Genomic DNA, 25,883 nt, shown 5'->3' on the forward strand with positions numbered 1-25,883 from the left:
GGTCAGGGTGAAGAAGTGACAGCCAAAGAAAAGCTTACCACAAAATGGAGAAGTTATGACAAATGAGACTATAAGGCAAAAAGAAAGTGCAGCTTTATGGTTTCATGGACAAAATAATTTCTGTGGCTGCCATATGACGAGCTAAATAACATGATGTTCTGCCAGGTGTGTTGTGAGTTTCCCTCGATTTCTGAGTCGACAAGCGCCTTTGTTACTGGGACCAGTAATTTTAAGAAAGACCCCATCAGACCCCATGACAAATGCAAGAAATGCATTATTGCTCAGTCTGCACTATCTTTCCCAGAACAAACACCAATTGCAAATAACATACTGAAAATAAACCAAGCACAACAAGAAGTCCTGAAAAAGCTGTTTAGAGCAGCGTGCTATGTTGCAGAGTGAACTACCTTTGGGACAATTTAGCAGTCTTTGCAAACTTCAAAAAGCAAATGGCCTCGATCTTGGTTCCACTTGCCTCTTACCCGTGACTTCAGTGGAAATGTCAGATTCAGGATCTGACACAGACTGATTCATGTTCTGCACAGTTCTTACAAGTTCATAGAAGTTTCTGTTCAATTAGAACCAAGTATTTGAGTTGATGATTGTAATTTTTATACAATGTTGTAATTTGTGTTTTAACTATTTCTTGATTAATTTTAAAGGAAACAAAACATTTTTAATTTGGGCTACTTTAATTTATTTTGGGCTAACAAAAACTGAAGAGTGCCTGCCAGAAGGGCTACCAGGGATCTTGAAATTTTGCGAGCCCTGAGTCGTATGTTTTTTATTAGGTTTAGCTGTGGATCACTGGGAACTTAGAAGCAGCATCAGCTCATTTGACCAACTGTCCAAATGAGCTGATGCTGGAGGCAGAGCACAGCCCCACACATGTGCACACACACACACACTGTGATAGCTTGTGTGTCAGCTTCTTTGTAGTTTTGTAATTGTAGTATATAATGGTTTTATGTAACTGAGTGTTGTGAATGTAAAAGCCCAACAAGGGACAAAGGTTGAAAATCAGCAGCAGCTATAAACTCTGTGTGGCAGCTTCATGCTCCGTGTTAAACTGTGTTGTTGACTAAAAATATAAAGTGTAAAAGTTTGTGTTTTTACTGGTTAGAGGTGCTCCACAGTTTGTCTGTCCTTCTCTTCCTCTCGAGTTTGACATTTTGTCATGTCGGGGAGCTCAATGGGAGCCCCGTCCTGTTTGTCAGGACCGTGTTTCTAACTTTGCTGCACAACGAGGTTACTTCTGATTGGATCACTTCCAGATTCATCCTGTCTTTTTACACAACTTAATTAGTTCTGATTAGAGCAGGGCGATATGGCCAAAAATATTTATCACGATATATATTTGAAAATTTGCGATAACGATATAACCGACGATATAATTGATGCGAGACAAAATACAACTCCACAACATTACTAGTGCAAAAAGACAACCTTCCATTTATTTTCACGTAAACAAGAAGCTGGTTTTTATGTACATTAAAGCTTTATAAAAATTTAACAGTGTAAATGCAAATTCCTTGCTGAAAGTTTAACCAAAAGGCATTTCCAGTAAAAATGGGCTGACATATCCTGAGCATAACCATGTATAATATCCACTGAAGTTAAAAAGAGGTGCTTTGCAACTAGGGCTGGGCCATATTATACCGTTCACGGTAATACCGTTATAATGTTAGGCAACGATAGGAAAATGAAATATCGCGATAGAATATGAGTAAAACGCGCATGCGCAGTGCCTTTGTTTTCATACGCACATGGCCGATTGTTGAGTGAAACTGATGAACCACAATTGGTTTGTAAAAATGGTGCAACTTCCGTGATGTGGAACTGGTTTGGTGTTTGTCCGTTAGATACACGACAAAGCACATTTTTTTGCAGAACATGCAAGCGGCCATTGTTATTGTCGTATTTGTCGGACTAAGATGCTCTTAAATCTGGGAGTAATCTGGGTCCTAAACTCCGTATACTTCAGGTCAAACGAACACTGCAGCATCACTGAGAGTTAAAAACTGTCTAAATTCATCTTTAATAAAACGATCAGCATTGCTGCTTTACCAGGTGTAACTATAAAGTTTAACTTCCAGGCATCCATGAAAACAAAATGTATTACATATATCGGAGTTAGAAGTTAGCAGGAAGTTAGCAGGAAGTTAGCTCGCTAGTTTCGCTAGTTACCGAAGCATGATATAGCATGTTCTGACTGAGAGATTTCTGAAAAAATTCAAACGTACAGCTCTGCTATCACTTCCAACATAGATGAAGACAGGAAACTAAACAGCAGTGACGTTTGTAGGGTTACTGAAGTTGGGCTAGCTGGTATATAATGATGTGCTACGTGATCGCTAGCGACACAGCTATGTTAGCATAACATAAACAGTGAAGCTGGAGGACGAACACTAACACTTTTCCACTTATAAAAGTTAACGTGAAGGTTCCTGATAGTTAGAGACAAATGCAATCGCATGGCAGGATGCTGTAAACGGACCAAACTTCAGTCAGGAGAACAACTGAGATAATCCATCCACAATACGAGGTTAGTCATTAATATACTGCAACAACATGGGAATAGAGCAGCTGCCAGAGAATTCAACATTAAGGAATCAATGGTACAGAAGTGGAGGAAGCAAGAAGAATGAGTTTAATAAAGTTTGATTTATCTGACTGCTTTGTTTCGCTTAATGTGCCTTATAATCCCGTGCACCTTATGGTCCGAAAAATGCGTACGTAATAGTCGAGTGTTTTGACCGATGCATGAAACGATACATTTTTAGGCAAAAGTTGTAACGGTCGCTATTGTCTTTGTATTTATTACATGGCGTGCTGTAGGGCTGGGCCATATCATACCGTTCACGGTAACACCGGTACAATGTTGGGCAACGATAGGAAAATGAAATACAGTGGGGCAAAAAAGTATTTAGTCAGCCACTGATTGTGCAAGTTCCCCCACTTAAAATGATGACAGAGGTCAGTAATTTGCACCAGAGGTACACTTCAACTGTGAGAGACAGAATGTGAAAAAAAAATCCATGAATCCACATGGTAGGATTTGTAAAGAATTTATTGGTAAATCAGGGTGGAAAATAAGTATTTGGTCAATAACAAAAATACAACTCAATACTTTGTAACATAACCTTTGTTGGCAATAACAGAGGTCAAACGTTTACTATAGGTCTTTACCAGGTTTGCACACACAGTAGCTGGTATTTTGGCCCATTCCTCCATGCAGATCTTCTCGAGAGCAGTGATGTTTTGGGGCTGTCGCCGAGCAACACGGACTTTCAACTCCCGCCACAGATTTTCTATGGGGTTGAGGTCTGGAGACTGGCTAGGCCACTCCAGGACTTTCAAATGCATCTTACGGAGCCACTCCTTTGTTGCCCGGGCGGTGTGTTTTGGATCATTGTCATGTTGGAAGACCCAGCCTCGTTTCATCTTCAAAGTTCTCACTGATGGAAGGAGGTTTTGGCTCAAAATCTCACGATACATGGCCCCATTCATTCTGTCCTTAACACGGATCAGTCGTCCTGTCCCCTTGGCAGAAAAACAGCCCCATAGCATGATGTTTCCACCCCCATGCTTCACAGTAGGTATGGTGTTCTTGGGATGCAACTCAGTATTCTTCTTCCTCCAAACACAACGAGTTGAGTTTATACCAAAAAGTTCTACTTTGGTTTCATCTGACCACATGACATTCTCCCAATCCTCTGCTGTATCATCCATGTGCTCTCTGGCAAACTTCAGACGGGCCTGGACATGCACTGGCTTCAGCAGCGGAACACGTCTGGCACTGCGGGATTTGATTCCCTGCCGTTGTAGTGTGTTACTGATGGTGACCTTTGTTACTTTGGTCCCAGCTCTCTGCAGGTCATTCACCAGGTCCCCCCGTGTGGTTCTGGGATCTTTGCTCACCGTTCTCATGATCATTTTGACCCCACGGGATGAGATCTTGCGTGGAGCCCCAGATCGAGGGAGATTATCAGTGGTCTTGTATGTCTTCCATTTTCTGATGATTGCTCCCACAGTTGATTTTTTTCACACCAAGCTGCTTGCCTATTGTAGATTCACTCTTCCCAGTCTGGTGCAGGTCTACAATACTTTTCCTGGTGTCCTTCGAAAGCTCTTTGGTCTTGGCCATGGCGGAGTTTGGAGTCTGACTGTTTGAGGCTGTGGACAGCTGTCTTTTATACAGATGATGAGTTCAAACAGGTGCCATTCATACAGGTAACGAGTGGGGGACAGAAAAGCTTCTTACAGAAGACGTTACAGGTCTGTGAGAGCCAGAGATTTTCCTTGTTTGAGGTGACCAAATACTTATTTTCCACCCTGATTTACGAATAAATTCTTTACAAATCCTACCATGTGGATTCATGGATTTTTTTTTTCACATTCTGTCTCTCACAGTTGAAGTGTACCTCTGGTGCAAATTACTGACCTCTGTCATCATTTTAAGTGGGGGAACTTGCACAATCGGTGGCTGACTAAATACTTTTTTGCCCCACTGTATGTCAATAGAATATGGGTAAAACGCGCATGTGCAGTGCCTTTGTTTTCATACGCACATGGCGGAAAAAGCATGGCGGCGACGGAGAATGAGAAGGGCGAAAGGGGATCGTTGAATGAAACAGATGAAACAGATGAACCAGAACTGGTTTGTAAAAATGCTGCAACTTCAGTGGTGTGGAACTGGTTTAGCTTTCGTCCGTCAGATACACAACAAAGCACCTTTGACTTTTCTGAAAGTCGACAGAGCCCCTTATAATCCCGTGTGCCTTATGTGTGAACTCTGGTTGTGTTTACTGACCTCGAAATTTTATGTGCACGGTGCTCGGAAATCTGTCAAATGTTTCAGTAAGACTTTGCTAAGCTACGACGCCGCACCGCTTGATGGATTGTCGGAACATTACGGCTATTGTAGGCGGAGCCTCGCGGAGTGATACGTACTGTGCTTCAACATAATGTTACCGTATTGTGTGTGTTTAACCTCTTTTTCAGTTTTGTGGATATTATACATGGTTATGCTGAGTAGAGCAGGGCGATATGACCAAAAATATTTATCACGATATACATTTGAAAATTTGCGATAACGATATAACTGATGATATAATTGACACGAGACAAAATACTTTACAACTCCACAACTTTATTAGTGCAAAAAAACCCAACATCAATGTATTTTCACTTAAACAAGCAGCTGTTTTTATGTGCATTAAAGTTATATAAAAATGTAACAGTGCAAATTCTTTGCTGACAGTTTAACCAAAAGGCATTTCCAGTGGAAACTGGCCGACACATCCTCAGCACAACCATGTATAATATCCACACAACTTATCATACATATCCTCATTAAGAAATGAATATAGCCACCACAGTGGCCATCAGAACCATGAAAAAAATATTGCTGTAAACAGTTTATTTTGCGACACCACGAAAGAAATGATAGCGTAAAATGAAACAATAGACGTTTTCATATCGTCATCAGATATATATCGTTATATTGAACAGCCCTACCAGCATGTGCAGCGACGATGAGGCAGAACCAGGTCGCTCTGCAGCATGGACATGGTTTGGTTCTGAAAAGTCTGACACGGACCAGAAAACTGTGCTGTTGTACAAATGATGGCACAAACCGACCCCACCTCAGACTCGAACACAAACCTCTTCTACCACCTACGCAAGAATCACGTGAAAGAGCAAGTAAACCTTAGACTCAAAGGTTGGAGCAGGCTTTTCCCCGCAGCACGCCGTGTAATAAATACTCACAAAGAAACAACTAAAAATACAAAGTTTCCAGACTCGACTCCAGGTACACGACGCCCAGCTGAAAACACGGCACACAGGTCGAGTTTCCTGAGATTCACTGATTTCACACAAAAAGCACAGGTTTGTGATCTACCTTGTTATTGGGATGAGAAATGTTTATATCAGGATCTGAGATTTTGGTCACATCGCACAGCCCTGTTTCTTCAGAAACTGCATAAATTGTTTACTTTCTACAAACATTCATTAAGGCTTTCATCGAGCAAAGCCTTGCGTCTATAACAACATTCAACATAAACATGTTCACCAGTTAAAAACTTCAGATGCTTTGGTGAAGAGAAAATCTCTCCTGAATTCATTTACTGACAGGAGTGCACACACAGCTGACACTGATGTGTTGTTGACATATAAAGTGAGTGAGGCTGTGTTTGCACTTTCTCTGTGCTCCAGAATACTTCCCTGCCAGATGGAAGCCCCTTGCCCAACTCTCCCAGCTCCATGGTCAACCAGTACAGACTGGAGGACGATGATGAGGGCAAAGAGGATGCCAACACTAAGGACATCTTCGTCACCGTCGACCACCCAGAGAGCCAAGTGACGGCGATCGAGACGTTCATCTTGTACAGAGTGGTGACCAGGGTGAGGTGGTGGTCCTACATCAGCGTGGTCACATTGTGTCTCACACACACTACTGCTGTTTGGATGCTTCCTGCCGTTAAAAGCATTTAGTCTCTGTAGCGTGAACAGTTTGTAAAGGCAGACTGCACAGGTGCTGCATTTTATCTATGTGAGGGAGCGGGACTGAAAACAGTTGAAGAGTTGGCATAGTGTGGCCCACACCGTTAAAGGGGTGGCCCACACAGTTATAGGGTTGGCCCACACAGTTAAAGGTGTGGCCCACACAGTTAAAGGGGTGGCCCACACAGTTAAAGGTGTGGCCCACACAGTTAAAGGGGTGGCCCACACAGTTAAAGGGGTGGCCCACACAGTTATAGGGGTGGCCCACACCGTTATAGGGGTGGGGTGTTTTCAAAGTGTTGACCACAGAAAGATCCTTACTGTGACAGTACTGTCCACCTCTGTGGTTTTTATGATGCAGTTTGATGTCTGATTGCACTGTGAAATGAAAGCATGGCATGAATAAGCAATTGGAGTTCAAAAAGAAATCATGGAATCAGTTTATATTCTAAGCTTTTGACTCATCAAAGTCACACCTTTGCAGATATAACAGCTGAACACAGCCGTGGCTTCTTTCTACGACAGAAATCAAATCTTCTCCCATTTCTGTGCAGAAGTTCCCATAAATGTGGACCTTGTAGGCTGCTGTGCTTTCACTCTTATGTCCAGTTCATCCCAAAGCAGCTCGATTCAATTCAATTCAATTTTATTTATATAGCGCCAAATCACAACATAAGTCGCCTCAAGGCGCTTCATAGGTACAGAGAAAAACCCAACAATCATATGACCCCCTATGAGCAAGCACTTTGGCAACAGTGGGAAGGAAAAACTCCCTTTTAACAGGAAGAAACCTCCGGCACAACCAGGCTCAGGGAGGGGCGGGGCCATCTGCTGCAACCGGTTGGGGTGAGAGAAGGAAGACAGGATAAAGACATGCTGTGGAAGAGAGACAGAGGTTAATAACAGATATGATTCAATGCAGAGAGTCTGTTAATACATAGTGAGCGAGAAAGGTGACTGGAAAGGAAAAACTCAATGCATCATGGGAATCCCCTCGATGGGGTTTAAGTCTGCAGACTGTGCTGGACCTCCATGTTTTCAAGCTCACCATCTTGTTCTTCTTTCCTGAGGTGGTTCTGGCACAGCTTGGATTTATGTTTTGGGTCTTTATCCTGCTGTAGGATGAACGTCTGACCAACTAGGTCCATACCAGAGGGTCCTGCATGGTGCTGCAGAACGCTGTGGTTTTGGTTCAGGGAGCCTCTCACTCTGTACAAGTCACCGACCCAGCAAACAGCCCCAGACCATCACACTTCCTCCTCCAGGAATTAGTAGCAGAAGCTTTCAAGGCTCGATCAGCCTCCATTGCTGCAGAACACATTTAAACCCAAGTTGTGTTCCCTGAAAAAGGCCAATTTGTATAATTCTGAAATGTACATTATTTTTCAGTTTTGGGTGACCTTTGTTTAACTTCTGTCAGTTCACCACTTATGTTTGAACCATTTCAAGTAATTCGTTGGACTTGAACAACTTGAATTGCAGTAAAGAATTGGCATGTTCAAAAAGCTTTGAGCAGTAAATGTCTGTATATGTGTGTGTTAACAGATACTGTCTGTACTCATGTCTCTCTCTACAGACCACTCGGAGTGACTTTGACTCCAGTGAGTACGAGGTACGGCGACGCTACCAGGATTTTGTGTGGCTCCGTAGCAAACTAGAAGAAAAGCACCCCACACTAATCGTCCACGTACGTATCAGCTCACCAGGTCACTGCTCTACACAGCTGCAGGCTGCTGCACACTACTGCAAGGCATGTGCATGCGTCAGTTCATTCATTCACAGTCACAGGCTGCAGGACCATTTCTTTGCTTTCTGTGCTGTTGGAACATGAAAGATTGTTGAGGTCTGAAGTTCAAGCAAAGCCACCGTCCTCATTTCCAGCTCTGTATGTGTATGTTGGTTAGCTTACTGCTCTGCCAGGACAGAGCTACTCTTAGGTGTGTTTGTCATAGAGAGGATATCTCTCATGTGGTCGCCTCAGGCGTGTAGCCCCACCCACCTGCTGCTCATGCAAAGCTGCTCTGCTAGAATTGACCAATGAAAATAGACTGCTACGAGGAGTCTAATGCATCTCGCCCTCTTCTGCACTTTTCTGGACAAAATGGGGCGACGTGGAACAGCTCCCGGTCTGATATCGCCGTCTCTCATGCTTCTCTCGTTTCTGTCTCCAGCCCCTCCCAGAGAAGTTTGTTATGAAAGGCATGGTGGAGCGCTTCAACGACGACTTCATTGAGACGAGGAGGAGAGCCCTGCACCGCTTCCTCAACAAGACATCCGAGCATCCCATCCTGTCCTACAGCCAGCACTTCCAAGTCTTCCTCACTGCACAGGTGTGTGTCTGATGCACGGATGCACACACCACACACACACACTTCTGGTTTTAGAATGAATTGAATTGTGACTCGTGGTATTTTGACCCTCCAGGATCTGGCACCTCACAGGAAACAGGGACCGGGCTTCTTGAGCAGGATGGGGGAGACGGTGAGAGCAGTGGCCAACTCAGTCCGAGGCCTCAGAAGCCGGCCTGAGGAGTTCGCTGTGATGCAGGAGTACGTGGACGACTTCAGTAACAAGATGTGCTGCATGGACAAAGTCAGCCAGAGGATCATCAAGGAACAAAGAGGTATCCGCTGCAGGCTCTCCTCCCAGAAGGACATGGCTCTTATTCCTCCATATCAGAGGAGTCAGACTCAGATGCTTCCTGGCACCCTCTGTACATCTCATATAGTGTACACAGTTTAAGCTGCTTTAGCCTGCATACAGCTGCAAGCTGCTTTACAACCCAGCACAGCTCCTCCCCTCATGTTGACCCAATGAGTGATGTCTCTGTGGTCACTGATGGAGAGATGGCTGAGCCATGACTGCACATGACAACACGAGTCTTCTTTGGAGGAGAGTTCCTCTTACTGAGGGTACATTATCTCTGTAAACAACATATTCATGTGCACATATTGTTCCACACCTTGTTCCTCTGTTACAGTGTCACCAGTATCCACGGTATCACTGATCAGCTGTGTAGGTGAATTGTGGGTAATACGTGTTTTCGGTTCAAGTGAAAAACTCAATTTCTCATGCTCTGTTCAGACACTTTGTACTTGTTCGAACCGGTTTACTCACTTTAATACAGATTTTACTTGCTGTCAAATCGTGTTTTGTTTTTTGTATTTTAATTTATTAGAAACTATTTTAATCTACTGTTTTGTTGATGTCATTTTCTCTTTGTAAGGTGACCTTGGGTTTTAAAAAGGCGCCCTCAAATAAAATGTATTGTTAGTAGTAGTAGTATGGCATCAAGCCAATTAAACTGGCGTAGTGATCTGGTCCCATCTGCAGGGCTCCTCTGTGGCAGGACGAGCAGTGCCAGAGCTACAAATGACCTCCTGCAGGCCACCGTTGTCAGTGCCTCTAACCACACAATGAGAAACTAACTTCATGAGGGTTTTCCTCATGATTCTGCTCCAGTGTGTCTGCCAGATATCCTTGGGCAGCACGCTAACCCAAGTTACTGTCTGAGTGTAAGCGTGTGCGTTAGAGGGAAAAAGTGCTTATATGAACAGATGTCAGTGGGTTAGTGAGGTAAGTTATACTACAGTGTCTCACCCTTTACTTCTTTGCAACGCTTCCTGTGACCTGCTTCTGTGTAGCTAACAGCACCTCCTGGTCTGAAAACGAGTCTTTGTGTTTTCCCCTGTGCTTCCAGAGTATGTGGACGACTTGAAGCAGTACAGCCCCACCTACACCCGGTGGGGGGAGTTGGAGGAGGAGCTGACGGAGCCGTTGAAGGGCGTGGCCAGCTGTGTGGTGCAGTGCAGCAAGGAAGCAGAAGAGCACATCCAGCATCTGTCTGAGGTCCTGGTCCCTGCCCTGCACGAGTATGTCCTCTGCGCTGAAACGCTCAAGGTGAGGCATGAGCACGCTTCACCTGTGATGGTGCTCTGCAGGTGGGGCTTGATGCAGAGCAGCAGTAAGACAAGGTGTGATGTCAAAGTTGAACACCGAACACTCGAAGCGCTGTGCGCTCATTCAGGGGCTCGGGGGAACCACGGGGTTCCCTGTCTGGGACCAGTGATCCAGACTTCGGGGGACAGGCATTGAACCGACAACCTGTCCGACCTCCTGAGCAGCAGCTTCTCCTCATTGTGTTTCTCTTTAAAAGTGCAGTGTTAGTGGGCCTTAGCATGTAGCATGGAGGCGACACTCCTGCCACTAACAGCAGAGCAGACACAGCACCGTGTGTGGAGCAGATGCTGGCTGTGACTCAGCCACTCCACAGGTAACATCTGAGAATCACTGTGGAAGTGGAGCATGCAGCAGTGTGACCTTTAACCTAACAACTTAACCTTGTTCATCCAGCTCTGGGAAAGCAGGTGTGTGACAGAGAATATGGAGACAAGAACAAAGTGCTGCTCTGTGATGCCATGTGTGTATTTGCAAATGTCACATTCTTTGTGTCACCTGAGTGTGTGAGTGAAAACGTCACAGCGTGTGCGCTGACAGCAGGTCTCTGGTGGTTTGTGGCAGGCTGTGATGAGACGGAGAGACAACATCCAGGCAGAGTTTGAAGCCAAGAACGAGGCTCTGCTGACCAGGAAAGCGGAGCAGGAAGCAGTAAGTTTAATTTGATCCACACATGCTGATAAAAAAGCACGCACACACTTTCCTCCTCCCCTGCACCTGTCAGAGCCAGCCGTGCGTTTGCGGTCATCTCTGAGATTAGCTGTAATAAAGTGAGGTGTGCAGTGGGCCTCTCTCGCAGGGCCGCCCTCACCTCATATTGGGAAGGAGGAGAGGGCTCCCTGGGAGGATTATCTAAATATCCCTGCTTGGCTGGAAGTCTGTGCCGAGCTCAGAGTGAGTAAAAGCTGCTGATATTACTTCCTGCCGCGCACTGACAGCTGATCGTGGCAGGAGCAAACTTCCTTCTCAGATGACGCTTCGCTTCGTAATGTCAGGACGCAAAGACCCGAGAAGAAAGGCATCTTTGTCTGTGTGTGAGACCTGCAGGTGTCTGTCCCCCTCATCAGGCCGACATGCAGCCCCATCTGTTAGATGTTAATTAAGAAGCTGTGCTTCCCCCACCGTTGTACTCGTGCTTTGTGTGAGCTCTGATTTAATCCAGCCCTCCAGGTTCTGCTGTGTATCAGCCCGCTAATGCCCATGACAGACCTGCACTAATGAGAAGTGAATGTCAGAGGAAGACATCAATCAATCAGTCAATCTTTATTTATAAAGCACTTTTCATACAGAAAAAATGTAGCACAAAGTGCTTTACATAGTTAAAAGCAGCCCACCCCACCCTCCAACTCAGTCCCCACACTCTCAATACACATATATCCCCCCACCCACACACACATACACACACGCGCACACTTAAAGAGTAAAAATTGGGTAAAAATTCAGCTTCAAGGTGCTGTGGCGGCGTTACTGGGAGGGAAACGGGTCTCGCTGCTCTGTGGGCGTGGACCCGGCAGGTCTCTGTGGCTGCTGTCAGTCGTGCTTGTGTTGCTCTCTGCTCTGTCTCGCTCACAGCATAGTGTAACAAACGCTGCCTCTGTCTCTGCTGGGGTCTACTGGTGTAATGGGCGATGAAGGTGAGGAAGACGGAGAGCAGGACAGATTGCTCGTAAAGTTGGCACCGCCCACAAATTCAGACAATCAAGTCATATGTGCAGAATGTGTCCATGTAATTCCAAACAGCCAGTGTTGTGTAGCAGTGTTACCTCCAAGTACACACTTTAAAGTGCACATCGTCTCTCAGTGCGGCCCACAGTTCTCAGCACCTGCTCAGCATGTCTACGACCATGCCACCTGGTTGTAGACATGCACAACCACATAAGCATCCACACAAACATGCTGTGTGAGTGTGTGTACACACACACACTCACACAGTGCATCGTAGTGGACATACTGGCGTTGTGCGTTGGAGAGAAAGGTTTGATCAGATCATTGAGATCAGGTCTAATCACGCTGTTCAACTTCCCAACATTTGCTGTTCTCAACAGGAAGCACAAAACAGTCTGTGCATGCTGGGAAAGTGTTGTTCTAAATGTTTCTTCGTGGCAATCAAAGAGGACGTCAGAAGGAGTCCAGCACTGATCTTCACATCTGTCAGCACATCTGGTCCTGACAGCTGCTGACCCACTGGCTGTGCTTCCTCCATGTGGCTGCTTTACATTTGACCTAAAGCCTGCGTCATTATGACCAAATTTCATCAGTTAGTTAGCTGACAGCCAAATGCTGTGAGCGACTGGGCAGCAGCTGCGATACAGCCGAGCTCACTGCATCACTTAATGCAGTTATGAATGTGCTTATTGAAGGAGACTCTTTAAACACTGTGGTTGTTTTAAACTGCGGCTCATCCTGCTGTGGGGTTGTTGGGCTTTCACTATACGTTGTTATTGCTCTTACATTCATTAACCCACTTCCACTGATGGCCTCAGTGGAAGTGGAACTCCAGAGCTGCAGGTTGTGATGAGCTCAGACTGGTCCACATGTGATCTAACAGCCTGCTCCTTCACCTCCCTTCAGTCACACAGGATGCTGCAGGAGCTGGCTCTTCGTCACCAAGGAAACCAGAACCTCCTGTGCACCCACTAATAATTTGCTCAACCAGCACCAGCGAAAGCAGTGAGGTCAAAACAGAGGCTTGAGCATCCAGCTATCATAAGCAGGCCCTTACCTCTCACATCCTTTAGGTCTTTTATTTTGAAAGTGAATGCTGTTATGCTCTTGATTTGTCTACTGTGAACCCAAAACCACTAACAGCTTTGGAGCGTTGCTGTTTGAACCCATCATACAGCTGCAGCGCTGAGAAGGGATCTGATTGGTTAGTGGAATCTGTAGTCACATGTGACTGAGCTGCTGGACACAGCACGCAGTCTGTGTGTGAGTCTGTGTCAGCTGACTACGCTGACCAATAAGACGAGAGGCTCCTCAGACATTAAACTTCCTTCTAGAACGTCACCTTTGATGGGAAGAAATGCTCGACTTTATGAGTCACGTATTCCACAGGCTGTGTGTGTGTGTGTGTGTGTGTGTGTGTGTGTGTGTGTGTGTGTGTGTGTGTGTGTGTGTGTGTGTGTACGTGTGTGTACGTGTGTGTACGTATTGTGGCCAGGAGGGGGCACTGTTATCTAAGTGAAGCGCACACACTGACCTCTGGCTTTCATGTGCTTCACTGAGAGGTGAGTGTCTGTGGCAGGAAAACTCCCAGCATGCACTCTGCTCCCACAGTAACGCACCTAAATATAATTTCACAGTGACATGAAGTTGTGCTGTAACTGCTTCATCTTCTACACTGGTGTGTGTGTGCGTGTGTGCGTGTGTGCGTGTGTGCGTGCGTGCGTGTGTGTGTGTGCGTGTGTGTGCGTGCGTGTGCGTGTGTGCGTGTGTGTGTGTGTGTGTGTGTGTGTGTGTGTGTGTGTGTGTGTGTGTAAACGCTTTGCCAGGTGAAAATAGGTGTGGAATAAACAGCTTCACACAATTGCATACAAGCACACACGTACACAGGTACAAGTACATGTACCTGCATAGGTAAGTGTAGTAGGTGCTGTTGTGTTAGCACAGAGGCGTGCTGTGGGAGGAGCACAGGGATACATCAGGGCGTCGTGCTTCCATAATGAACAGTAATATGTCAATAAGCATAATGTGTGTTTGGCGGCAGCTTCAGGAGGAGGTGGATGTCCTGGCAGATCGGATGGAGCAGGCCAACAACAGCCTGAAGGGAGACTGGGTCCGCTGGCAGCACAGCATGAAGACTGACCTCAGATCAGCCTTCATCTCTGCTGCAGAGAAGAACGTGGAGTACTACGAGAAGGTGAGCTCACGCGAGAAGCTTAGACGCAGCACCTGACTTTGGTTTGTATCGAAGAGCGTTGTGTGTTCAGGTGAGTGTGAGAGCAGCCTGAGCTGCTGCTGTTGCAGTGTGTGCTCAGCAGCTGAGGCTCAGAGTCCATTTGTACCTACATGACTCTGACTGTACTGATGACAGACTTCCATTCATTTTCACATCTGGAGTCATTAAAATGTGTGTGGTGTTTGCCCAAGAGTGCATGCTGACTGAGTGCATGCTTGTGTAAACTGAGTGAAGAGCACGGAGATATTATTGCAGATGGCTGAAGCAGAGACGCTGGTGGAGCAGAAAGCTCTTACAGCACTCACTCAGTTGGTTGTAGCCCTGCAGCCTCCACCCAGACACGCCCCCAGCTCCTCTGTGCTCCAGCAGAGGGCAGCAGCTCTGCCTGCAGTCCCCTCTGTGCTTACGTCAGCTCTTTGACTTCATGGTGCCACATCCTGCAGGTAGAACGCTGACTCCACCTCTTTCATAGCTTTGGAGATGAAACTTCTCCCACTCGTCAATGTAACACGTCTTCTGTGGATTCTTCTCGGCTCCACTGAGCAGTGGAACAAAGGCTGGACTGGTCTTACTGCTGTAGAGCGCCGTGTGTGCTGCTGAGCGGACCGTACTGGTCCTGGATCAGATACCGGGCTGGATTCTCCCACATTGTTTAGTGTTAGGTTAGACACATAAGACCTGGACCTGACCTGGCTTTATGATTATTACACCTTACAAGAAAGTAGACCCGAGTACTGGGAGGCCCAGTATAGAGAGCTGACGTGTGTGAGAGCCTGGACAAAAGTCCTTTTTCAGAATCCAGTGGAACCAGCAAGTCTGGATCAGGTCTCTGTTTAAAAAGTCCTGATGTCTGATCCTATCATAGGCAATGCAGCTGATAGGTGAAAGGAGCTGTAACTGCCTCCTGTCATCTACTCTAAGCTAGGAGTGAAACAGGCGCGTCTCTGTGTGGGTGTAATCCAAGAGGGGAGGAGCCAAGTTATGGGAAGTTGTTTTGCACTCAGAAACAGTGAGCAGAGAAAAAGTGCGTCCACAGTCTTGGACAGTGTTTGCCTCTTTGGCTCACACGTCTCATTGGCCTTGTTTTCTATATTTATTCCACATCAGAGGCCTCTTCAGCAGAAGTGCTACATCACTGCAAGCACAAGCTCCGCTGTGTAATAGCTGAGGCACGGTTTGGTTCGGTGTGAGAGCCGTTTGTGTTGTCTTGAACCGCAGCACGGGGAGGTGTTGAGAAAGTAATGACAGCTACTCTTTACAGGGCGGGAGAATAGCCCGAGTGAGGGCATCAGTGGACACGCACTAATCAGAGTGGCAGTGGGATAAGTGGGCAGGCCTGAGCTTCCTGAGCTGGGATCGTTTCACTGGCTCATTCGTGACTTTGTGAAACTCTGCACAGCGACATTTAAAGAGCTTGGTGTTTGCACACCGTGTGCTCTGGGGTGCACATCTGAGCAGAGGCTGCGTGCACATATTGTTATTCAGGTGCATATGTGGGCCAGTGTGGCCATGGGGGCTGTGAATGATTTATTGGTCTGGAGCCCAGAGAGGCTATAAGAGTCTAATAAGAAACCTCCACCTGGGAGGATTTGATGGCAGCTAAGAGCGATGCAGGCAGGACTCAGAAATAGATGGAAGTAAAGGAGTGAGGATGGAGAGATCAAGGAAAGAAGGGGTGGTGTTGCTACATCAGGTCAAAAACAGTCGATGTGATCCTTTAAAGCTGGGCTCACACTGTGCGATTTTGAGCCGCTTTTTGAGTCGTGCGACCGTTTTGGCGATCGGCCCGATTTTGGCCTTCATCGTGCGTCGTGTAGTATACGCGGCGTAACGAGAAGCGATTAACACCTCACGACCAGCTCCCGATCATCAATCGCTTGGTCGTGGTTTGAAATCCTCACGACCGTCGTGAGGGTGTCACCGCAGCTTCTCACACTGCGCACGCCCAAACACAAATATCAGCGAAAAGGACGGCGCAGCACGGCTGTGCAGCGTGTGATCTGGACACAAGCGATGGAGGCACAACTTGTAGAACTTTGGAAAGCTCATCTGAGCCTTTTCGATGTGGCATCACAAAATTATCACGACCACAACAACCGTGAAAATAGTTGGATTTACATGCTGCTCAATCACAGCTGCCTGATCATGTTTTTCATTAGCAATTTAGCAAAGTTGATGGTGGTGGTGTGTCTGTGTGTGTGAAAGACAGAGCGATTTCTGTTATAACCTTCATGTTATGGACGCACAGTGTGAGCACTCGGGTCGCATCAGAGCATCGGGCCGTATAGTGTGCGACCTGCATCGTGACCTAACAACGTGCAGTTCGAGCAGAAGCTGAATACGTGACTGAAAAAATCGCCCAGTGTCTGCCCAGCTTAATGCATCGAGTCCACTCAGTCATATGCAGGACAGGCAAGAGAATATCAAACAGAACAAGTTCATTCACGATCTGTTCATCAGAGTCAGAAGAAGTTACGTAGTCACACTAAGAATGTGACTAACTAGTTAAAGTTATTGTCTTATTACTGATACGCTGACTGTCATGGTGATACACAGTTATGAGCTCTGCCTTCATTGTGGATGGCAGAGCCCATTTCTATGGTTACCTCATAGCAACAGTGTGCTGGAGAAGTGCTGCTGTAAATAGAAATATCATGTCTGAGCCTGTGGTACTGCTGCAGCGTCTCGTCTTCCTGATGCTGCTGTCACTCTGTATCGCTATGTTTGGCACGACGGTCGTCTTCCTCTACTTGTCCGCTACCCTTTGACCCGTTTTGACTTCGGGATGTCCAGACGTACTCTGCACAGATCGCCATAAAAAATGTATATACATAAATATAATATTTAAAAAAAAATAACACCCTGAATCCATGGTTTCTGTGGGAGTACAAATTGAGCAAGTGCAAGCGATTAGTTGGGTGAAGTGTGCGCAGTGAAGGAGGGGATGACCATGTGACCTGATGAACAAACGCATGGAGATATTGAGATGACAGTTTGGTTTCTAAGTAGATTATCTTATTGGGCATCCTCTCTCTCTGCACTCACCAGGCATCTGGACAGGATGCATGATGGGAGAAATGAGAAGAATCTGGCAGAACTGTACTAAGTAGAGAGGTCAAAGGTTGCACACAGGTGAGAGAGGAGCTTTGGTGAGGAAGCTGCAGGTGGCCGAGTGTCTGCGGGGCACGTACGAGGGCTTCGGTAAGCGTAACAAGTGGTTCACAGCGGAGGTGGGATTACACTGAGGGACATGTCTAATTCCTGCTTCCAGTGGTGATGAACAGGCTGGCGAGCAGGTGGAGAGTGAGTAGGGGGGCAGCAGGGTGATGACGGCTCACCAGCTGGCCCCACGTTTGTTCCTGACACCAGCTGAATACCAGCCCGCTCTGAGTTCTGGTACTTCTCTGTCTATGTTTTAAAGAATTATATGTTTTTGTGCTACGACAGGACCAACACACCCTGCCCATCTCTGTGTGTTCGTCCTGATTCTGGTCACCTGCTGAGCACCAATGAGTGTGGAGGAGAGCTGTCAGCTGATCAGGCTTTCCTAATGAGGTCAGAGTTGAGTCAGGGCCGTGTTTCTGACTGTGCACCGTCCTCTCGTCCCATTCGTCAGACTCAACATGTGGTTTTAGTGTCAGGGTCACAGTTGGGTTATGGTTAGGTTAAAGGGTAAGTGGCGAGGGAAAGCGTCATGCCAATTACATGTCCCCACAAGCTATGAATACCCGACGTGTGCGTGCACGCGTGGACAAGGTGATGTGTGTGGAAGTAGAAAGCAGCAGCAGCCTGTTAGGATTGGTTGTCATGACGCCGTTTGTCTGAGGCGACGGCGTGCTGCGCTGTCGCGAGGCTCTGACTCTGCCTCGCACAAACTTTATGTCCGCCTCACACGGGCGTTTGAGTGTGTCTGCTCGTGATGGTGTGTGCTTGGCATTTTCACTGTGTGGTTTCATGGCTTCTTGCTATCAAGGTAACTGCTTTTTTTAGGGGGGGGGGCTGGGCAATATGGCCTAAAATTCATATCTCGATGTTTTTTAGCTGGATGGCGATATACGATATATATCTCGATGTTTTTTTAAAGCCATAAAGTAAGAACAAAGAGTTCTTAGTCAAAGCTGTGATCCAGATGTCACACAGGCATGAAAAAATTACTCTGAAATAAATGATCAGCATTTATTAAATAAGAATTCTCCAGAAATAAAAGAAAACAATGTTATTTTTGTGCATAACAAAGAGCTCACAACTGTGCAGTCAAATGTAAACTAACAGACGCTGAGCAGAATAACAAAGATTTCACAGCTGCTCTGTTCCCAAAGGTTCTGCTGCCGACAGCCTGGAGTTTGAAACCGTGTCTCTTACAGGAGCCATTTGTGCTCCTTATACACACACAGTACGGTAATATTACGTTGAAGCACAGTACGTATCACTCTGCGAGGCTCCCCCTGACTACTGCAGCTGTAATGCTCCAATCCATCAAGCGGTGCGACTTCGTATTTTACCAAAGTCGTACTAAACATTTCTGACAGATTGCTGAGCGCCGTGTTCCACGTAAAATCGGTTCGCGGTCAGCAAGCACAACCAGAACTCATACATAAGGCGCGCTGTCGATTTTTGAGAAAATGAAAGGATTTTAGTGTGAGGTTATAGTCCGAAAAATACGGTGTAGGAGTTTGTAAGTAGTTTGTTTCGAGGCAGACCGCGGAGACTTCGCGGTCTGGGACACAGCACGCAGTTTCACACACTCTTCATTTTGCACTTTATGGCGCTGTTGGTGAAAATACTAGCAGTGCTAGCTGCACGGTGTCAACGAGGTAACCGCTAAGCATTGACGCCGTGCAGCCCCACGCACGGGGCGATCCGCGGTAACTTGTTAACGGAGATTTGCCGCGTTAATACAGCTTTGGCGTTAACGTCATTTTAACGAGTGTAACGCTGCAGCACTGAAATAGTCATCTCCTAATGTTTTCTTTTTACCGACCAGCTCCTCTTTGATAGCTGCCGTGATGCACACACACACACACACACACACACACACACACACACACACACACACACACACACGAAATGATGAGGGCGTTCATCACACTGTTGGGTGTGACGGGGCTGCCAAGAACCAACAACACAGGTTTACTTTGGTTTCACAAACATGATGCAGGAGCAGGTCATGGATGACGAGCTTGAGTATTTCTTCTCTCTCTTGACTGTGTTTAAAGATGGGACACACTCTGGGGTCAAATTGAAACAAAGGCAGGTGTGACTTGAGGTCAGAGGTCAAATGCGATATCTTAAATCCGTGTTCAGTATGTTGAAGGACATAACTAAAGATTATCTCGGTGATTACTCGATGATCAGTCCCTCTGTCCATCTCTGCCTCCTGTGGTGCGCTGGGCTTACAAAAACACATTTATGTGGTTTTACAATATGACATGTAAACAATAAAAATCCACGTCGACCAATTTTTATAGTTAATGTCAAAGTGACAGTGAATATGTCAGTCATAGTTTCTACGTTCACGCTTTTTGTCAGTTTTCCACCAACAATGATGAAGCTGACTTTGAAGGCCTCGTGGATGGAAGGACCGTGAGTACGAGCTGCCGCTCCCTGTGCGCTGAAGACAAAGTTTCGTTCTCCACCCAGCGTTCACGTGGCTGCTGCTCGTAGTAATATTAACATTGTCCGTCTTTATTTCAGTGTCTGGCGGTGTGGGAGTCGTTCCTGGTGTCACAGAGAGCAGAGGCCGGCGGAGGCCAGGAAGACGTTGCTTAAAATGTGGAGTCGACGCCGCCCCCGCCCCCAACCCCCACATGACACACACCGCTCTCTCCAGCAAAACCTTCAGATGTACGAATGTACCACTGCCCACTGCTTTCTGTCTCTGCTCCTCTGACAGCAAACTGCTGAATCCCAGTCTGACCATTCCAACATTACTAAAACCAGCACTGTAATCCACACACACACGCACCAACCGTGTGATTGGCACAGGTTCTCTGTGTCGTTGTTGTGCTGCATGTTCCCTACAGTGGCGGCCACAGCTAGCAGCTGGCTCCTGTGTCAGGTGACAAGGATGCCCTCAGGTGTCCTTGGGTAACTCGTGGATTTGGCAGCAGGAGGCGTTTTCACACAAAGCAGGGACGATCAGGTAGAGCCTCAGAACATCCTGCTCAGTGATTTTGCCACAACAACAAAGTTGAAGTTTAATTTGTAATAAATGGTACATTGATACTGATTTCTACTTTAATATTTAAAGTTTATAATGAAATTCTGATGTTTATTAGTCTTTAGTGATGCAGTAGTTTTAGTAAGTTCTGAATTGTATAGAAGTGATGGTAGACAACAACAGACACACGGCTCATGATGGTGATGATGAGCCTGTGGCAGTCGTATTTGCTACATCAGCCCGACGTTGTTGTGCAGATTCACCAAAGAGTCGTGTTTCCTCACAGCTGCTGCTGTCTGCACGTGTGCAGCAGCGTGTTTAAGCCAGACGGGCATCTCGTACTGAAGCGACCAAAGGATCTGTGAGCTGAAACGTAATCAGTCAGTAATTGAAAAGCAAAGCCGTTTTCAGGCTCCGTCTTTACTCACCTGCTTCTGTCCTGTTACTATCAATCATTAAGATGAGGAAATGATGGGTTTGCAGGAAACATCCATACATAGCACTACAGTTTTACAGCCCTGTGTTAAAATAATAATAATGATAAAGCGTCAGTCTTTTGGAGATTATAAACGTGATGGTCTGAGTCATGTGTCCATGCTAATGGTAACAATAGTGAACCAGAGACATAAAAGCACAGCTGCGATGAACTCGTCTACTTTTATCAAGACGAGCTACTGAAAGTTGAAAATCTGAGTCCTCATTGCCAACTTCGACTGCAGGTCGGGAGACAGCTCTCTGCCAAAGTTATGCACCAAACAAATGTCTCACATTTCATTAACAAACCTCACGTGTGATGCAAGTTGAATCAGATGCATGTGAGCTGCAGACAACACTGCTGGAGATGTCTGGAAGCTTTAGTCAAGTTTACTCATCTGCACTACAGCGGCCCCGTTCCAGCTGTTCCACCCACCGTTTCATACTGTGGACCTTCTGCTCACTGCTTTTATCATTGTGAAAAATAATATGTAATAACACGATTTGAGATACTGACAATAAAGACTGATGTGACGCTACAGAGTTTGTCTTCTTTTTGGAGTGTAGAGCAGCAGCAGGAGTTCTGTTGGGTCATCAGTCGGTGGACCGTCCATTGACAGCATGGTCCCTGCATCATCTGGGCGTGCTCCTAAGTAGTTTTGTTCTCAGCAAATTAAAATGCATATCAATAAAGATTTTCAGCGTGAATATTCAGTTCATCGCGATCCGGTGTGTGATTTCAGTTTAGACATGCTGCCCGTATCACTGAGGGAAGACGTGCAGGTTCAGTTCCCTGCATGCTCTCATCTCACATTGCTGGAGTTGCAGCATATTGAAGATTAAACCAGTCAGCAAAGTTTGTTTCATTGTGAGCAGGCCACAAGCTGAGGTGATGCCTACTTCTGTGTCATCAGGCTGGAGCAGCATCGCACATGAATGACTTTCCTGTGTTTAAATGGAAACATGTAACACTGAGAGTGCTGATGATGTACAGATAAAGTCAAAGATTGATGTCTTCCTGCTCCTGACTTGTGAAGTTTTTTAAATATAGTATAGATCTCTGTCACCCTTCCTCTGACGATGTCATGATGAATTAGCAGGGCCCTCTTCCTCTCCGTAGCAAAGTCATTGCCCCCGATCTCAAGCAAGTAGTTATCGAACAACTTTTTCCATGCAGCAAATGGAATTTTCGGTTCGCCCGGACAATCCAGGAACACAGCCGGGGGTTGCAAAGAGAGCAGAGCCGTAACTTAATCACCACTACTCTCGTCGCCACTTGTTGTGTGGTGTTAGTTCAGCAGGCATTACACACACACGCAGGTAGGAACAGAGGATCACCGGAGATAACTCCTTTCTTTCTTTTTTCTTCTTCCAAAATACCACCACGACAAAAACATACTCACTAGCGCCCTCTAGCGCATCTGGTAAATGCATCTACAGAACAAATGCAATAGTATGTGGACACAACAAGTGCTGAGTATGTTTCAGTTTCAGTTCCAAAATATCCTCGTTAAAATCAGATTTTTTTTTTTTTTTTTGCCTGTCCCGTTTGGCTCTTTTGCCATCAGAATTATTGTCTAAAGCAGGGGTGTCAAACTCAAATACACAGTGGGCCAAACTTCAAAACTGGAACAAAGTCGCGGGCTAACGTTAATATTTATTGAAAAAAAACTTCCTCCAGATTTAAGAATGAATCTTTTCTTATGGACTCAAATAAGTTTTGCTGGAAAACTGAATATGGAACAAGCAAAGCTTAATACTGTATAATACCAGTAGGCCTGCTCTGATAGTAATTTGGTATGGCTTCACAGGCCAAATGTAATTAGGCTGCGGGCCAAATTTGGCCCGCGGGCCAGAGTTTGATACCTATGGTCTAAAGGCAAAGAAAGATGCCCAACGGATTTATTTGCTAAATACGGGACAGATTTGACTGGGGAAAAGAAAGGGGAGAAAGAAAGGGGGAAAGAAAAACAGCGGGGAAGAGGGACGGGGATAAAGGGCAAAAAAACCCAAAAACAATAAAATAAGCAGACAAAAAATATGTATATCAATCACCTGGATCACCTGTTGAGAAAGAAAAAAAGAGAAAACAAGCAGAAGAAAAAAAAAGCAATACAATAAACAACATCACGATGATATATGGGAATATAACAGTAAAAACTAAATATTAAACATTATTGTGCAGCACATAAGATCAACAGAACACAGTGTGCTTTGAGGTAGGAGCCAAAAAGGGTGTAGTTTGTGGGTGTGATCACCCGTGTGTACACCTGTGAGCATGGACGCGCTTGTTTTTAAAAGTTTCTTCATGTAGTGATCTGCTAGAGGGTGTGGGGGGGCCACAGCCCCGTCCTCCAGGGCATGAAGCAGGTATGGAGGAGATCAAAACTCCAGACATCCAGAGGCCCCCAGAACACAAGAGACCAAGGAAGACCAACAGAGGGGCAGCCGCGCCACTGTCCCAGAAAGAGCTGAGGAGAGTCCCAGATGAGGGCTCACTCAGCAGCCGCGGAGCAGAAGCCAAGGGGGGTTGCAGTGACGCGCCCGTGAGCTCCGCCGGCAGCCAGCTGCGCCTGAGTGACCGAGCCCCAGGCCGAGAGGCCGGGGGCACCCCACCTCCGAAGGGGCCCGAGCGAGCCCCAGGCTCCAGGCCCCGATAAGCGGCCGCCAAGGAGTGAGCCGGTGTGTACCTGGACGCCCATCCCCGGACACAAAGAACCACCAACACACCGATGTCTGAGGGAGTCCGCCGCTGGCAGGGGGAGTGGTGACGTCTGATACCCAACCTGACATATAGACACAGACATACAGGCACACACAGATACAAACATCCATCCCCACCCTCATGCTCTCATATGCACTTACTCCACACTCAACCAACGTGGAGACAGACACAAAGAGTGTCACACAACAATCTCCCCAAACATACTCTATACCCCGGGTCTAGGTACCTTTGCCCCTGGAGGGGGAAACTGCACCCAGACCCAGGTGGTGTTACTCTTTTCCCTGTGGTGGAGAGAAGCAGACCGCCCCGACTCGGCAGCAGGAGGGAGGCCCCACATTCCAGACCTCAATCGGACAGCCAACTCCTCCTCCTGGCCCCCCGCTCCAACAGGCCGCAGGGAACAGGGGTGTGTGAAGACTCCAAACCTCGCTCCGCCCACTCATATGTAGTGTTGATGCATGTGTGTTCTAAGGTGCATTTAAAACCCAGGAGGGCATGGAGCTACCTGCCAGAGAGCAGCAGGTAAGCGCATAGTCCCTCCTGCTCCCCCCGCTGACCCCAGTAGGCACCCCCATACTCTGCAACCCGCCAGGAAAAGGGGGCCCAGGCCCATCCGGACCGGGGCCCAGTACACCAGCGCCGCCTGGCCCCACAGTGCCCGGGACAGCCCACCCGACCCCACCACAGAGAAAACTGCACCCACCCCGTCATCCACTCATCTTCCAGACTACACGAGACAATAGACGCCCAGGCTGAGATCTTCCTCCACCTCTCCTATATCGCCCCCTCTAAGGTCTAAGTTAACTGATAAATCCGCTTCCCATTTTGCAATAGGAAGGGATATTGATTCATCTGTTTTAGAAAGCATTCTGTATATTTTGGATAGTAATTTGGGGGTTTTAAGAGTAAGAAATTGAACCACACTTGGTGGCTGTGGTGTGGTTTTCATACAAGTCCAGACAAACCCCCATTTTTTTCCAGCCAATTTGCTTTCAAGAAGGTTTTTGTAGCTCTGTTTTGCTTTCAGGATTTTGGTTTTCAGGTCTTTGGTGGCTGCAAGAAAGTTAGTAACAGCCCCCTCTTTAAAAAAAGCCAGTCTCTTTTTCCTTAAATAGGATTTAATGCATTTGGTGACCCGTGGCTTATTGTTAAGGCACACCTTAACACGATTAGGGGTATAATCATGTCTTTACAAAAAACTGCAGATGAGCTACTAGCATCCACCAAAGATCATCTCCACAAGACTGGATAAAAACTTCCCAATTTGTACATTTAAAACATTCCTGCAAAGTAAGCACAGATTCTTCTGACCACATAACAACAGTTCAGCGGAGGAAGTGGGAGGGATTTAAGTATTAAGTATTCTTCACCGATCCATAACAAAGGTCCAAGATTTTAGCCTTAAAGCGCCTGTACCCCCTACGATAACTGAGAAAGTTCAGGGTCTTGCCAGTCATCAGGATTTTCTATACAGGCGCTGTGGAGAGCATCCTCACACAGGACATCTCATCCTGGTTTGGGAACAGCTGTGTTAAGGACCAAAAAGCTCTTCAGAGAGTGATCCGTACAGCAGAGCGCTGCTGCAGGACTGCTTCACCCCCTTCAGGACATCTACACCAGGAGTTTCTGGACCAGAACAGCTCAGACACTGAAGGACCCGTCCCATCCTGGCAACAAACTGCTCCAACTTCTGCAGTCAGGCAGAAGGTTCTGCACCAACCGGGGAAGGACAGAGAGCCTCAAGAGGAGCTTCTATCCCCAGGCCCTAAACCATAACACACACACACACATGTGACTGAGACAGGACTCTCTTCTAGACACTTTAACACACTTTAACAACAATGTACATTTCAGATTTTTAATTTAAAATTTTCACAATTCACCCACTTGCTGCACATAGTGATCCCGATGTATATATTCACTTAATGTATAAAATGTTCTTCTCGCCCCTTTTGCACAGTCGAGGAGTGTGTCAGGATACATTTCACTGCGCGTTGTACTTGTACATGTACATGTGACTGTTGAATCTTGAAAACAGAAAGAATCCAAGCGTATATACCAAACAAGTGAGAAAAACAACTAAGAGAGAGCTGTGTGAACAGACAAAATCACACAATTCAATACATGATACACTTTAGGTAAAGTAATAGTAAAAGTTTCTC

The 25,883-nt window shown here is 46.4% G+C and overlaps 1 protein-coding gene across 1 annotated transcript in view; it reads left to right on the top strand.

Annotated features, from left to right (window-relative positions):
* The window catches only part of snx7 (sorting nexin 7), a 33,046-nt gene extending 11,511 nt beyond the window's left edge, over window positions 1-21,535 (top strand). Inside the window, exons 2-9 of the mRNA XM_004572900.6 lie at window positions 6,220-6,408; window positions 8,084-8,194; window positions 8,679-8,837; window positions 8,932-9,130; window positions 10,208-10,407; window positions 11,029-11,115; window positions 14,171-14,323; window positions 20,057-21,535. Of these exons, the coding sequence (XP_004572957.2) occupies window positions 6,220-6,408; window positions 8,084-8,194; window positions 8,679-8,837; window positions 8,932-9,130; window positions 10,208-10,407; window positions 11,029-11,115; window positions 14,171-14,323; window positions 20,057-20,131 (1,173 nt within the window). The 3' untranslated portion in view covers window positions 20,132-21,535. The remainder of the gene's footprint in view (window positions 1-6,219; window positions 6,409-8,083; window positions 8,195-8,678; window positions 8,838-8,931; window positions 9,131-10,207; window positions 10,408-11,028; window positions 11,116-14,170; window positions 14,324-20,056) is intronic.
* The last annotated feature ends 4,348 nt before the right edge of the window (window positions 21,536-25,883 follow it).

This window comes from Maylandia zebra, linkage group LG9 (genome assembly GCF_041146795.1).
Source record: "Maylandia zebra isolate NMK-2024a linkage group LG9, Mzebra_GT3a, whole genome shotgun sequence".
Taxonomy (NCBI): domain Eukaryota; kingdom Metazoa; phylum Chordata; class Actinopteri; order Cichliformes; family Cichlidae; genus Maylandia; species Maylandia zebra.